The 13,521-nt window shown below is 36.1% G+C and overlaps 1 protein-coding gene across 2 annotated transcripts; it reads left to right on the top strand.

Annotated features, from left to right (window-relative positions):
- The first annotated feature begins 538 nt into the window (after positions 1-538).
- On the top strand, positions 539-12,007 carry LOC107697097 (eukaryotic translation initiation factor 3 subunit E-B). Of its 2 annotated transcripts, XM_016497742.1 has the most exons (13): positions 539-653; positions 1,241-1,358; positions 1,508-1,625; positions 1,753-1,795; positions 1,940-2,044; positions 2,812-2,937; positions 3,352-3,476; positions 5,639-5,765; positions 6,503-6,604; positions 8,276-8,385; positions 9,136-9,238; positions 10,984-11,118; positions 11,540-12,007. In XM_016497742.1, exons 1-13 carry the CDS (start codon positions 564-566, stop codon positions 11,576-11,578), a joined length of 1,341 nt encoding a protein of 446 aa, XP_016353228.1. In that variant the 5' UTR covers positions 539-563; the 3' UTR covers positions 11,579-12,007. The 2 variants fall into 2 exon arrangements, with proteins under 2 accessions (XP_016353228.1, XP_016353234.1); XM_016497748.1 differs by lacking the exon at positions 2,812-2,937.
- Positions 12,008-13,521: the final 1,514 nt, after the last annotated feature.

Genomic DNA, 13,521 nt, shown 5'->3' with positions numbered 1-13,521 from the left:
CACCACAATCCTTTGGGAAAGGAAAAAACAGGTCATCTAATTTTTGCTTACAGTATCTTGCAGAAAAATTGTTTTTTGCTCACTTTAAGCTAATTCTCAATGCTTACTTTAGCTCTTTATTTCCATCCTGTTATGCATCCTTCTAAGCTTGCTATTGTGAAAATTAAATGTATGTGTATGCATGTATGTTTTAGAGGTTGACCATTTCTTTAAATTTGGTTCATCTCTTTACCCTTTTGTAAACATATTTAAATTACTAAACAAATGTAGGCTATAATAATTTGCTGAATAAAATGAATGGCTCAGTTGGCTACTAGCATAGCCTACAGTATATTCTATAGCCTACCTTCATCAAAACAAGAAATTACAATTCCACAAAGATGAAAGCAGATCCCATACGAATTTGTTAGAGATTTACAGAAACAAGAACCAGTACCAATCTATTGACAAAGTATGAGTAATTTCAGTTTTGCAACTGGCTGACAGTGCTTGTGGGGTGCAGCAGGTCACTGTTCTCTTCAGTGTTTAAATAAAGTTTTTTAAAGGCTCATTTCATTTCCAAAATGGCGGAGTACGACCTGACCACCAAGATCGCGCATTTTTTAGATCGGCATTTGGTCTTTCCGCTGCTGGAATTTCTGTCTGTCAAGGAGGTAATATAGAAATTACAGTTAGTGTAAAGTATTACTTTGTTGTTCAGTTATATTTATTTGGTTAGTAGTCGCTAAATGGGCAGCACCACGTGTGGCGAATAGTCAGCTGATCTGGAAAAATGATTTGATTTCGTATCTGATATTAAACAGAAATGACCTCTTTATAGACATAATTGCATTCAATATGTATTTATTTTTATTCCTGACAGATCAGTTAACGTTATATTAAACGCATGAATTCTTATTCTGTAGCTCTGAACTCTCTTTGTGTTTCTACAGTACCATAGTACTGGGACATACTGTTATTGTGTTTAAATATCATGGTTTTCTTTAAAGTACCACGTAAATACCATAAATATTAACGTGAATATTGTCGTCATTAATTATTGTGCTATGTGTAAAAATGCTAGCTATATTAATATCAGATAGCATCAGTTGGTACAACAGTAACGTTACCTTAAATGACAACATAAATGTAATATTTCAGTGCATTTGGATAAAGTCTTGTTTTTATGCTGCATAATTCCTCTTCAGGATATTCAGAAAGCCTGATATAGTGCTGTTAAATCGGTTTATTGTTTTCTCAGATCTACAATGACAAAGAACTTCTCCAAGGGAAGCTGGATCTTCTCAGTGAAACTAACATGGTGGACTTTGCCATGGATGTATATAAGAACCTCTATTCTGACAAAGACATTCCACATTGTAAGTGCTTTTTCCTTCCTACCGGAAATATACTTCGAGTACAGAGTTAAATAAAAGAATATCCAGATCAGTAATGAAGACTTTCACATCATATAGAGTGCAGTACTATAAGCTGCATGTATATTACATGTAGAAATTTTACTCTACAGCATTAAGGGAGAAAAGAACCACAGTGGTGGCGCAGCTGAAGCAGCTCCAGTCTGAAACGGAGCCTATTGTGAAGATGTTTGAAGATCCAGAGACTCAGAGACAGATGCAGTCCACCAGGTCTGCTGTCATCATATTACTGTTTACTGCTTCTTGAAATATAATTTCTGTTTGATTTGTATGGCTGTTATTTAAGCACCGTAACATATGTAAAGTCACCACTACCATGCACTTGTTTTTTTCTTAGAGATGGGAGGATGCTGTTTGAATATTTAGCAGACAAACATGGTGTAAGTTTTGCAACGTGACTCAAACTATAACCAATTATAATCCAATTATATCGTTTTTATTTTCAGGGAAGCTAATTAACAACTTACTGCATCGTTGAATATTTCGTTCCAGCAATGATTTGCTGTCTCCGTTTATTCCCTCAGTTTCGTCAGGAATATTTGGATACGCTGTACCGTTACGCCAAATTCCAGTATGAGTGTGGCAACTACTCAGGGGCTGCAGAGTATCTTTACTTCTTCCGTGTGCTTGTAAGTGTTGTTTTTTATGTCAACAAGATCGCTAGTGTTTTATCCTTTTCTTTTTTTATATAATTTGTGACGTGTGAAATAGGCTCTGAAATTATTGCCTTCGGCAGAAATTAAGAAACAAATGAATTTATTTCTTTCCTGAGTGCTTTAACGGCTTTTGTTTTTAGTAATTTATCTGAACAAACAACTGGAAACAGTACCTTTGAATGTTTCAAAAGGTCATTAAATGAGCATAACCCAAACAAAGTATTATGCTTTTTAAATGAGCTGTTTTAAATATTGCAAAAATAGCTTTGCTTATACCAGGTTATGTCCGACTTTTTATTAAATAAATAAAATAAAATCATTTTTATTAAAAAAAATATCAAATTCTTTGTGACATTTAAACCACATACTGTTCAAAAGTTTAGAGTCAGTAAGAATATTTGCAAGAAATGCATATTTTTATTCAGCAAGGATATATTAATTTGATTAATTTAAAATAAATGAAGAAATCCTGAAAAAAGTGTCCCAAACAACCAAATCAGCATATTAGAATGATTTCTAAAGGATCATGTGAAACTAAAGATACAAGTAATAACTTCAGAGCTGTAGGTTTATTCTTGTGTCACAACCAATCGAGACAATGACAATTCATTTTTAGTCAATGTTAAAGCAACTATATATCAGAGAATTTATAGCTACGGGAGTGGGATTTTGTACCAGTGAGATTTCACTGTGAAAAATAACAGAAATTGATACTGACAAAATGTCTCTGTCTTGACCAGGTTCCCTCCACGGACAGGAATGCTCTGAGTTCTCTCTGGGGCAAACTGGCATCCGAGATCCTCATGCAGAACTGGGAGGCGGCCATGGAGGACCTGACGCGCTTACGAGAGACCATCGACAACAACGTATGTCTGTCTGGCATCCTTTAAACCTCTGTCTCCCTGTATAATAGAAGCTTTGCGGCTGTATTTCATCAGCTGAAGAAATCCAATATCCTTCCCACTGGTTAATTTGCTGGATCATCCATGTTCCTTTGAGCTCAGATATGACAGTCCTTTAGCAGATGTCAGGCATTAAATCAACTATACACACAAAATTGACCGGGATGACATTTACATTGCATCAGCTCTGAGAAGTAAACGCTTGGCATTTTTATTTGCGGTGAGGTTAAAGATGGATGCGTGTGGGTTTACGGCAGCCTCGTTTGCTTTGCTAGTCTGTGCTTGTAATGTAGCCTCAACAATGTGACATGAGTAAGACTGAAGCAGTTTTGACATATTTTTAATTAAACCATGTTTTTCTTTCCTACCTCGGTTCAGTCGGTGAGTTCTCCTCTTCAGTCGCTGCAGCAGAGGATGTGGCTCATACACTGGTCTTTGTTTGTCTTCTTTAACCACCCCAAAGGCAGAGACAACATCATCGAGCTGTTCCTCTATCAGCCCCAGTGAGTGCGATTTACAGAAATTCCCTCTTCCGCTAAAACAAGCGCCCTCAAATTGCTCATTAAAGAATGTAGAAGTGCAACAAACTACATTTGCATAACATTTATGTCACTTGCTTAAGGGACTTGCCAGGAAGTGCGAGTTGTGTTTGCAACAATTACTTCAGAGAGGGTAGCTGGAAAATTCGCAGTTAATGAGATTCGCTCTTGAAAGCGTTAAATATTTTTAGGGGGAACAGTGCATGTTTGCGTGACCATATAATGAGCGCCGCTCGGTCTGAGCACTTTGAAGATGACACAGTCTGTGTTGAGTGTTTAAAGGACCATTGCGATATAATATTAAATCTGGAACCAATCAAAGCAGATTTTGTTGACGAAATGTCAACTGCTTTTTTTTTTCAACTCTGGTTTTTAATTGTTAATTTGCTTTTTGATACATTTTTAAGGCAAGATATCAATACTGGTTTCCTGAATCGATTTGGTTCAGTTTCTCAATTCTTAATCTGATTTAGATTCAATATTGTTTCAATTGTTACAAAATATTATAGATTATTTTTCAGGTATTATAAAATCTAAATACGAACAAAAATACACTAGTTTGGGGTTGGTAAGATTTTAAAATGTTTTCGGAAAGATGTCTCTTATGCTCGGCAAGGCCGCATTTATTTAATCAAAAATACAGTAAAAACTAATATTGTGAATTTAAATAACTGTTTTATATTTGAATATATTTTACATTTTAATTAGGGCTGTCAATAGATAAAAATTTTTTATCTAATTAATCACACCCTTTTTCTGTGATTAATCGCGATTTAATTTATCTTGTTTCCAATGTTTATTTTGTCATCATTTGCAATATTCAGCAAAGTAAAAGTAAAAAGATTGAAGGGTGATTCTCAAAAATCTGTATTTTCTGCAAGCTTTTTTCAAGTTAAATGTAGATGTCTTTCCAAAAAAGAACTCCAAAAGGACACCAAAGAACCAAATGATATAAGGAGCCCAGATAAGCACATATGAAAAAAAAAAAAATCTGAATTGTATAGAATGTGTACAGTGCAACAGCAAATAGCTTTTTTACATTTTAGAGAATTCAAGTTGCGATACCGAACAGGACCACATGGTGATGCCAAAAAAACACTAAACCAACCTGACAGCTGACTGCATATATCTACTACAGTACACAGATCCATTCAGTATAACTAAACAGCAACATACACATGACAAATCAAAACATTATCGTGAATGTACGGAAATGTCTGTGCCTGTGCATAAATACAATGTGCGGTCAGTGCGTCAAGAGCACTCATACAAGCATTATCATAATGGACTCACGCGTGCTTACTGAACGACTCCTGTATGCCACCGCAATCATCTTTACCTTGATTGTAGTCTTCACCCATCAAAACTTTACTAGCGAGACTGGTTATCCAGTCAAGAAAACGTAGTTTGCGTCTCATCTGGCCATACAGCGGTGGGATGTGTTGACATTCCGTTCAGTCTGTACTTCACACAAGCGCGTGACATGTGAGGGCTCGTGCTCTTCAGAGACAATCACAGAATATGACAGAGCTCGTGTTTAAAAGCGAAACACACTGGAATGAATAATTCACTGAAATCGCAATGTGAGTCTCTGTTTTCTCTGCAATCTCTGATGTAATCAGCCTGGTTTCCTTTATTAGCGCTGTTTTGGACGGATTGTTTGAATGCATTCTCTTACTGGATCATTGGACTGAAATCTTTCCTGGAGTTTAGCAGCTTAAAATGATCTGATCGCAAGCAGAGAAGCAAAATTGGGTTAAAGGCTTAGAATAGAAATTGTGCTTCAGTAATTTTGCGTTAATTGCATTCAATTATTTTTTTTTGCGTTAAGGATTGTAAATTTAATCGCATGTGTTAATGTTGACAGCCCTAATTTTAATTTATTTCTGTGATGGCAACACTGAATTTTCAGCAGCCATTATTCCATTTTTCTGTGTCACATGATCCTTCAGAAATCATTCTAATATGCTGATTTTCTGCTCAAGAAACATTTTTTACGCAGTTTTTGCTGCTTAATGCTTTTGTGGAAACCATAATACATTTTTTTTCAGGATTCATTGATGAACGGTAGTTTATAAAGTTTATAAAGTATTTTGTATAAATGATGGTTGTTGTCTGTTTCTCAGGTATCTGAACGCAATCCAGACCATGTGCCCTCACATTCTGCGTTACCTGACCACGGCCGTAATCACCAACAAAGACGTGAGAAAGCGCAGACAGGTCCTCAAAGACCTGGTCAAGGTCATTCAACAGGTCAGCATGATCTCTGCAGATTTAACTAGAAAGCGGATTGCCTAAATGAAGTAGGAGTATAATTACTCTGGTTTAGGGTCATGTCAGCCAGACATGTTTGTTAGCCATATATGAACAAAATGGATAATGTAATCTCAAAATGGTTCGTTCTTCAATGTAGATTTTACTGCATTGATTGATTGTCAAATTGCCTAAACTACACCAGTGCATGATGCTTTCAGATTTTAATGTTAAAACTGAACTGTAGAAGTAACATCATACTAATAATAAATGTTATGGTAACTGAAAAAATAATCTACATCAAATTCAACATTAACACGTTGCTTTCAATATTAAAGCTAAAATAAATCCTGAAGAGAAGATGTGGTTAAACCAGCTAGTTAAGAATCCTTTAATAACGCATGCTATTATGCACAAAACTGCAGTGATTTTATGAAAGGCATCTGAGCCGAGAGAGTTATTTCAGTGTGGGTTGTTGTGAAGATTGTCCTCTTTGTGGTTCTGATGAATGAGCTCACAGATTCTTCATTGAGGTTTCTAGCTCAACAAGCGTTGTTGCATTCCATTACGTTCATACTAGATGTGCTTCCTTTTAAGTATTGATTCAGAGCTGGTGAATTAGCGTCTGTTTTAAAGTGCTTCTTGGGGCACCGCCACATTTTATACCCGTGACTTTGGCACTTGCTGTCAAATTAGCACGAGATTAATGTTCCTCTCTGCTTTTGCTCTCTCAACAGGAGTCGTACACGTACAAGGATCCCATCACAGAGTTTGTGGAGTGTCTCTACGTTAACTTTGATTTCGACAGTGCTCAGAAAAAACTAAGGGAGTGTGAGTCGGTAAGGTTCACCACCCGCTGTGTGTGTGTAATGCAGCTACCAGGGCTGTCATTCCTGTGATTCCCTCAGTACACTGCTTCCCTCTGTTTGAATCGGTTAGAGACAAGCATCGATAGGAGCTCTCATGCTTTTGCTTGGAGCCATAGGACCATTCATCCACTGAAAATCCCTGTCTACTGTAATTTACTGCTGTTTCCCACTAGGCTTTTCAAGACATTTCTGCTGTCAGTTTTCAGACCTACAGCTCTGAGGCAGCTCCTCGCTTAGACGTGGCCTAGTTGGGCCAGAGGGAGCGTTCAGCATTCAGACCTGTGAAAATAATCTCCCCTGCCTTTTCACCACAGTTTCAGTTTACGCCTGAAGTATTTGTGTCTGTAAAAGCTGATCAAAGTTCAGCTGCAGTGAAGGGATTTTAAAAATTTTAATTACATTTTTTATTAAAGAAATACACCTATTGGGGGTAAATTGTGTTTTTTTTAATAGTTAACATTTAACTATTTTTACATTTTTTGGATCCTCAGTCATCAAAGCTAGGTAAATATTGGTCACAGACACTGAGATTTACCTTAAATTTCACCAAGCTGATTACTCACTAAAAACTCTGTACAGATCATGTTTTCTGTGCCATTTTAATTCTTATGTTGACATGTGTTGCTTTGAGTTGCTTACTTCCTTTTCTTTAAATTAGTCTTCCCATAAACGCCAACAGGCGCTCCCATCATATTGCGATGGAGGCATTGCCTCCTCTCACGTGACTTCTTCCCATTCATTCTTAATTACCCCCCTCCAAACTCAGCACACTAGAGGGTCTGTTAAAACTCAGTAGGCTCAGGGGAGGCGAAAGAGATGCAGACTCGCACTGTAACTTTATCTGCTGGTGTCGCTGTTGGACAGAATAGAATAACAAGTAATTTCTACACTTAATGTTATATTTTGTAATATTGACATTGTTTCTGTCCTATGCTAATAAAAAAAAATAAAAAAAGAATTACTGGTATTTAAGAACAATAAAAAAAAGCAATATATAAAAAAATATATAAAAAATATATTTTGTAATATTGACGTTGTTTTATTTTTGTACAATGAGCTTTTTTTCCCATCCAGTATTTTGAGGAGGCACTGCCTCCCTTGCCTCTTCAGAGGAAACGGCTCTTATATAAATATACTACCATTCAGAAGTGTAGGATCAGTAAGATTTAAAAAATAAATAATTTAAATGGTTCAAAATTGACACTTTAAAAGACAGTTTTAAATAAATGCTTTTTTTTTTTACTTTTTCTTTTTTTTTTATTGTTCTTAAATACCAGTAGCCTTTAAAAAAAAAAAAAAAAAACTTTTTTTTTTAAGATTTTTTATTGTATTTTATTAGCGTTGGACAGAGCTTACAGGAAGTGAAGTGAGAGAGAGAGAGAGAGAGAGGGGTTGGGAAAGGTCATCGAAGCGGGATTCGAACTCAGGACACACGTAGCGCAACGGCGCTGTATGTCGGCGCACTGCCCACAAGGCTATCAGCACCGACCAGTAGTAGCCTACTTTTTTTAAAATAGAAAATCAAGTTAATTTTAAACAGACTGTGTAAAAGTACAAAATTCAGTCTTGAGGCCCTTCAGTGGACCGTCAATAACACAACTTTCAAAGCAGATCATTTGAATGGATTTTATTCTTTTCAAGGTTCTGGTGAACGATTTCTTCTTGGTGGCCTGCTTGGAGGATTTCATTGAAAATGCACGGCTGTTCATCTTCGAGACATTCTGCCGGATCCATCAGTGCATCAGCATCAGGTAGCGCCACCTCCCAGGAGGAATCCTGATAGACTAGTGCTCGCTAATCCTCTTAGCTCTGTAAAAAGATCGTACCGCGCTGCGATGATTCAACACGCTGCCAGGATCAATGGATTCCAGCCAAATCTGACAAAAGCTGAGCGACGTCACAATAGTATACATTCTAAAGAACCAGCTTGAAGGAAATCAAGATTGCGATAGATGCGAGTACAACAGTGTGTTTAGAGATAAGTGTTATTTTGTTTTTATTAATAGTTTAGTTTTAGTTTTTATCTTGTTTTCATTTTAATTTTTATTTGTTATACAGATTTTTATTTAATATATATTTTTTTATCTGGATGTAGTTATTTTAGAACATCAAGTTCAACTAAATAAATGCAAAGTCTTTCCTTGGCAACGAGCGGAAAGAAAAAAAGTTAATATTTTTATTTCAGTTAGTGTTAACAAAAGTGTTTTATGGTTTTAGTTAACTATTATAACCCTGTTACAGAAGTTATTTTGATGTTTGTAAACATTTTCTTTGAACACCACTGTTTGTGCCAGGAAACCTGTTGTTTTCACATTTAATCGTAGAGGAGGTGGTGCGACTTAATTCGTCATCAGCTTGTGTTTATCAAAACAATTGATTTTTGTTGAGACTGTTCGAACTCTTGTTTGAAGACGAGAGCTACAGCTTGTTGTTGACCTCAGGTAATCTCTGTATTTCTCATTTTCTCCTTCTCACCCATCACTCTTCCTGTCTCTGGGCAGCATGTTGGCAGATAAGCTGAATATGACCCCCGAGGAGGCCGAGAGATGGATCGTAAACCTGATCCGCAATGCCAGACTGGATGCCAAAATTGACTCCAAACTGGTGAGCGAGCTCTGGGGTGCAGAACACATGCCCAAAACACAAAACCCATTAGATTGAGACGCACTAGACTACCTCTAACAGTGAAAGCGGGCTGTTTGTTTGTATTTTGTTTAACTAAGCTGCACATAGCCTAGAACAATTTTATTATTTTATGAAATTATAAGTTTTACTTTTGAAATTTATCTTTCAGATTCACAAGCTGAATATAACCCCTTAAAGTGATACTGTACTTCACCCAAAAATGACTTGCTCATGTTGTTTCAGATCTTTTGATTTTCTTGGTAACACTTTACAGTAGGGTTCCGATTGATAATATTAGTTAACTAGATGGGTAAAGTTCGTAGACAAACTTTAAGTTGACTTGAAAAAGCCTAGCCAGAAAGTTTGAAGTAGTTTTAAAAGCTTGAACTTTGAAGGTTTTCAGTTTTAACAAATTTGAAGTTTAAAGTAGTTTTAAAGTTTAAAGTTTTAAAGTTTTGAAGACAGTACAATCTATCAAATGGATAGATAGAGTTGCTTGGGTGTTGATATGCGGTTGCTAGGGTACCTGGGGTGGTTGCTAGGGTGTTGCTATGCGGTTGCTAAGGTACTCGGGGTGGTTGCTAAGGTGTCGCAATGCGGTTACTAGGCTACTCAGGGTGGTTGCTAAGGTGTTGTTATGTGGTTGCTAGGGTGTTGCTATGCGGTTGCTAGGGGACTCTGGGTGGTTGCTAAGGTGTTGCTATGTGGTTGAAAAACATCAATGGTCATTTTAATTTCATTATTAACATGAAATAACAATAAACGATACCTCTACAGCATTTATTGATTAATATTAATCTTAACATTTACTAATGTTTTAAAATTAGAAGTTAACACTAGTTAATGCACTGTGAACTAACATAAATGGAGAATGAATATCTGTATTAATAAATAACATTAATACAGATAAATAAATGTTGTAAAACTATATTGCTCATTGAGAGTTTGTATAGTTAGTTAGAAGACTCATAGCTGGTTAATGCATTACTGAATGGGACCGAAGTGTTAGCCTTTTTTCTTTCTGTGGAGCACAAAAGGATATGTTTAGCAGAATGTTCAAGCTGCTCTTTCCCATATTACAAAAGTCAATGATAAAAAATCATGGTAGCACTTTACAATAAAGTTAAATTCATTACTAATTTTGTTTTTAGTTTTTCTTTTCACATCTTTTATTAATCTAGGTTAATGTTAATATGTAAATATTTTATTTTTCATTGCTAATTCATGTTCATAATACAATAATGTTAATTTATACTGAAATGTTAAAAATCTATTCGAGGAAATTAAGATTAATTAATGCTGTAAAAATATTACATATTTCACTTAAACTGTTGAATTAATAACATTAACATATGAAATCTTCTTGTGAGGTGTTACCAAACAAAAAAACAAAAACTTTTTTCTGGTTGATCTCTTTCTATAACTGGGATTTAAAGGGACAAGTCAGTTTTAGTTTTCTTGCCTTTTGTTTGTGTGTTTGTTAAAGAATATTGCCTAAGATATTATCATAAGCTTGTATATGAGCTGTAATTCATTAAAAAAAATGGTTGTCTAAAGTTTTGCAAGTCATTATAAAAACAAAGTGATGCTGAACCACTAAATCCTCTAAAGCCTTTACTATTTCATTGTAATACTTGGAAAAGTTCTTTGATCATTTATACTAGTGTTCTTTTAAAGTCTTAAATGGTTTGGCTGCTCCTCCCTGATGAGTGCTTTCTACTCAGGGTCACGTGGTGATGGGCAACAACGCCGTGTCGCCGTATCAGCAGGTGATCGAGAAGACCAAGAGCCTGTCGTTCCGTAGTCAGATGCTGGCCATGAACATCGAGAAGAAGCTAAGCCACAGCAGCAGGAATGAGGTACCGGACTCAGAGCAAACAATTCAGACTGAACTAATGAGTTTTTCCTTCAGCCGAGCCTCATTGGAATCATTACCGTCAAGAAATGAGTGTGCTGGGAAACTTGCTTTTGAGCGTTGAAGCATTTTTCCTTAATTGAACATTAGCCAGCATTAGTCGGCGTATAGTTCCCCAAAATATCTTGCACAAAGCCCAGACTCCGCGTAAAGTCTGAATAATCGGATTTTATGTCAGTGAAGTAATTCACGTCATATATCTTGTCCTGTATTTTGCTTGATATTCACTTTGAAGACATTGCATGAGTCAGAACATTTTGACCATTTTAAAATATATTTATGTCAAACATTTAATAGAAGAAATAGTTTCGAGCAAACCTCTGTTCTATATGCTGCATCTTTAATGAGCTTCCATTTCTTTCTAGACACCGAACTGGGCGGCTCAAGACACTGGCTTCTATTAGACTGGAAACACAAGGCAAACAGCGGATCATCTTACTTCTCAACCTCATCTTAGTATTTAACTAACTATCTTTTATTTAGCCATGTTTTATATTAGGATCATTTTACAAAAGACTGATGCAGACATTTCCCGCATGACAAGAGCTACGGAGTTCTGGGATGCTGCCGTAAATTTGATGTATTCTGTATGAAGGAAGGAATTTACCAGGCAAGATTTTATTCATTGTTCCAGTTCTGTGTCATCTCAAACAACATTTTTCTTTTCTCTTATGCGAGTCATTGTTTTGAACATCATAACACAACAATGAACTGTGGAAATTTGTTTCTGCACACATTTTTAAAGATCGTGCAACATACTTCTGGAAATCTTTAATGGTTAAAGGTGAAGTGTGTGATTTTGGTGTCAAATAATAAGGATTGTTTCCAAAGCAGTTCTACTGTTGTTTCATCTTTAAGGACATTGTTCATTTATTGTACTTTTAAGCCGATGTTTGTCATGTGAGACCTCTTAAACTCGCAGAAACATTTTTAATAGATAAGTGATGAGCATGTATTTTATTAATTCACTCTTCACACTTCACTTTTAACACTCATGCTTTTTATTTGTCACTATCAACAGGGTCCTACAGTCTTGGAAATATTAGAGAATTTTATAAGTTAGTTTCAGGCCTGAAAGAGATCTGTCTGATTTCTGTTGCTAAAAGTTTGGGGTCAGTAAGATTTTTCAAAATGTTTTTAAAGAAATATCTTATGCTCACCAAGTGAAATCAGCAATATTGTGAAATACTATAATTTAAAACAACTGTTTTCTATTTTAATATATTTTAAAATGTAATTTATTCCTGTGATGGCAAAGCTGAATTTTCATCAGCCATTACTCCAGTTTTCAGTGTCATGTGATCCTTCAGAATTAATTCTAATATGCTGCTTTTGTTCTCAAGAAACATTTCTTATTATCAATGTTGAAAACAGTTGTGCTGCTTAATATTTTTGGAAACCTTGATAGTTTTTCCCTCAGAATTCTTTGGTGAATAGAAAATGAAAAATAACCCCATTTATTTCAAATAGCCTACATTTTTGGAACAACCTAAAGGTTTTGTTTTTTCCCCCTCTATATCTCACGTTTGCTGAATAAAATGATTTTCTTTCCAACAAATAAACAACAAAACAACAAAAACAAACCTTACTGACTGCAAACTTTAGAACTGTTAATAGAAAACTATTCAAAAGCATTTAATTGGTTAGACTCTAGGACCAATCTTCTAACAAAGTCATAAAAGAAATGTATACAATCAAGAAAATGAATGAAAAGGGATTTGAAAATCACTTTGGTCATAAAGTGTTGGAGCCCTGTATCAAGTCTGTGGTGGTAATTATTCAGTAATGGCAAGAATATGCCAGTAGCTCCTCACTGCAGAACAAAGATCCAGGGGGTGGGGTTGGAGCCACATCTAGGGGGTGGAGATGGGTAGGTTTAGGGATGGAGATGGGTGGGTTTAGGGATCAGGGGGTGGAGACAGGTAGGTTTATGTATATGTAAGGTGGGAGGAGTTGGATCTGGATCCAACCTCGCCCCCTGGATCTTGTGTTCTGCAGTGAGGACCATCTCAGAATATGCGCAAGTAATGTCTAAGCTCATGTCTCATCCAGTAGGTGGCAGCAGTGACTAACTTTTCCACCATTGTCTGACTAGTCACCCAAAGACAGCCGCAAACCAGTCATTACCAGCTGCCTGACTGATCATCATGTCTTTTAAAGCCTTCTTGATTTTCCCGTGTGTTTACAAGCCAAAACCTAGGAATGTTGGGCATCTGTGTTTGATTTTGGGGGCACCAGGTAATTTTGGGCCAGAGGGTGAAAACACAGGGTGTGTTGTCAAAGAAGCAAACCGAGATGGAAAGATCCTGTTGTGACTCATAAATGACCAGCTTCCTCTGAATAGCAG

Source organism: Sinocyclocheilus anshuiensis, unplaced genomic scaffold (assembly GCF_001515605.1).
Source record: "Sinocyclocheilus anshuiensis isolate Anshui unplaced genomic scaffold, SAMN03320099.WGS_v1.1 scaffold1038, whole genome shotgun sequence".
Taxonomy (NCBI): Eukaryota; Metazoa; Chordata; class Actinopteri; order Cypriniformes; family Cyprinidae; genus Sinocyclocheilus; species Sinocyclocheilus anshuiensis.
The sequence above is the reverse complement of the archived record's forward strand: the minus strand, read 5'-3'. Positions and strand labels throughout refer to the sequence as shown.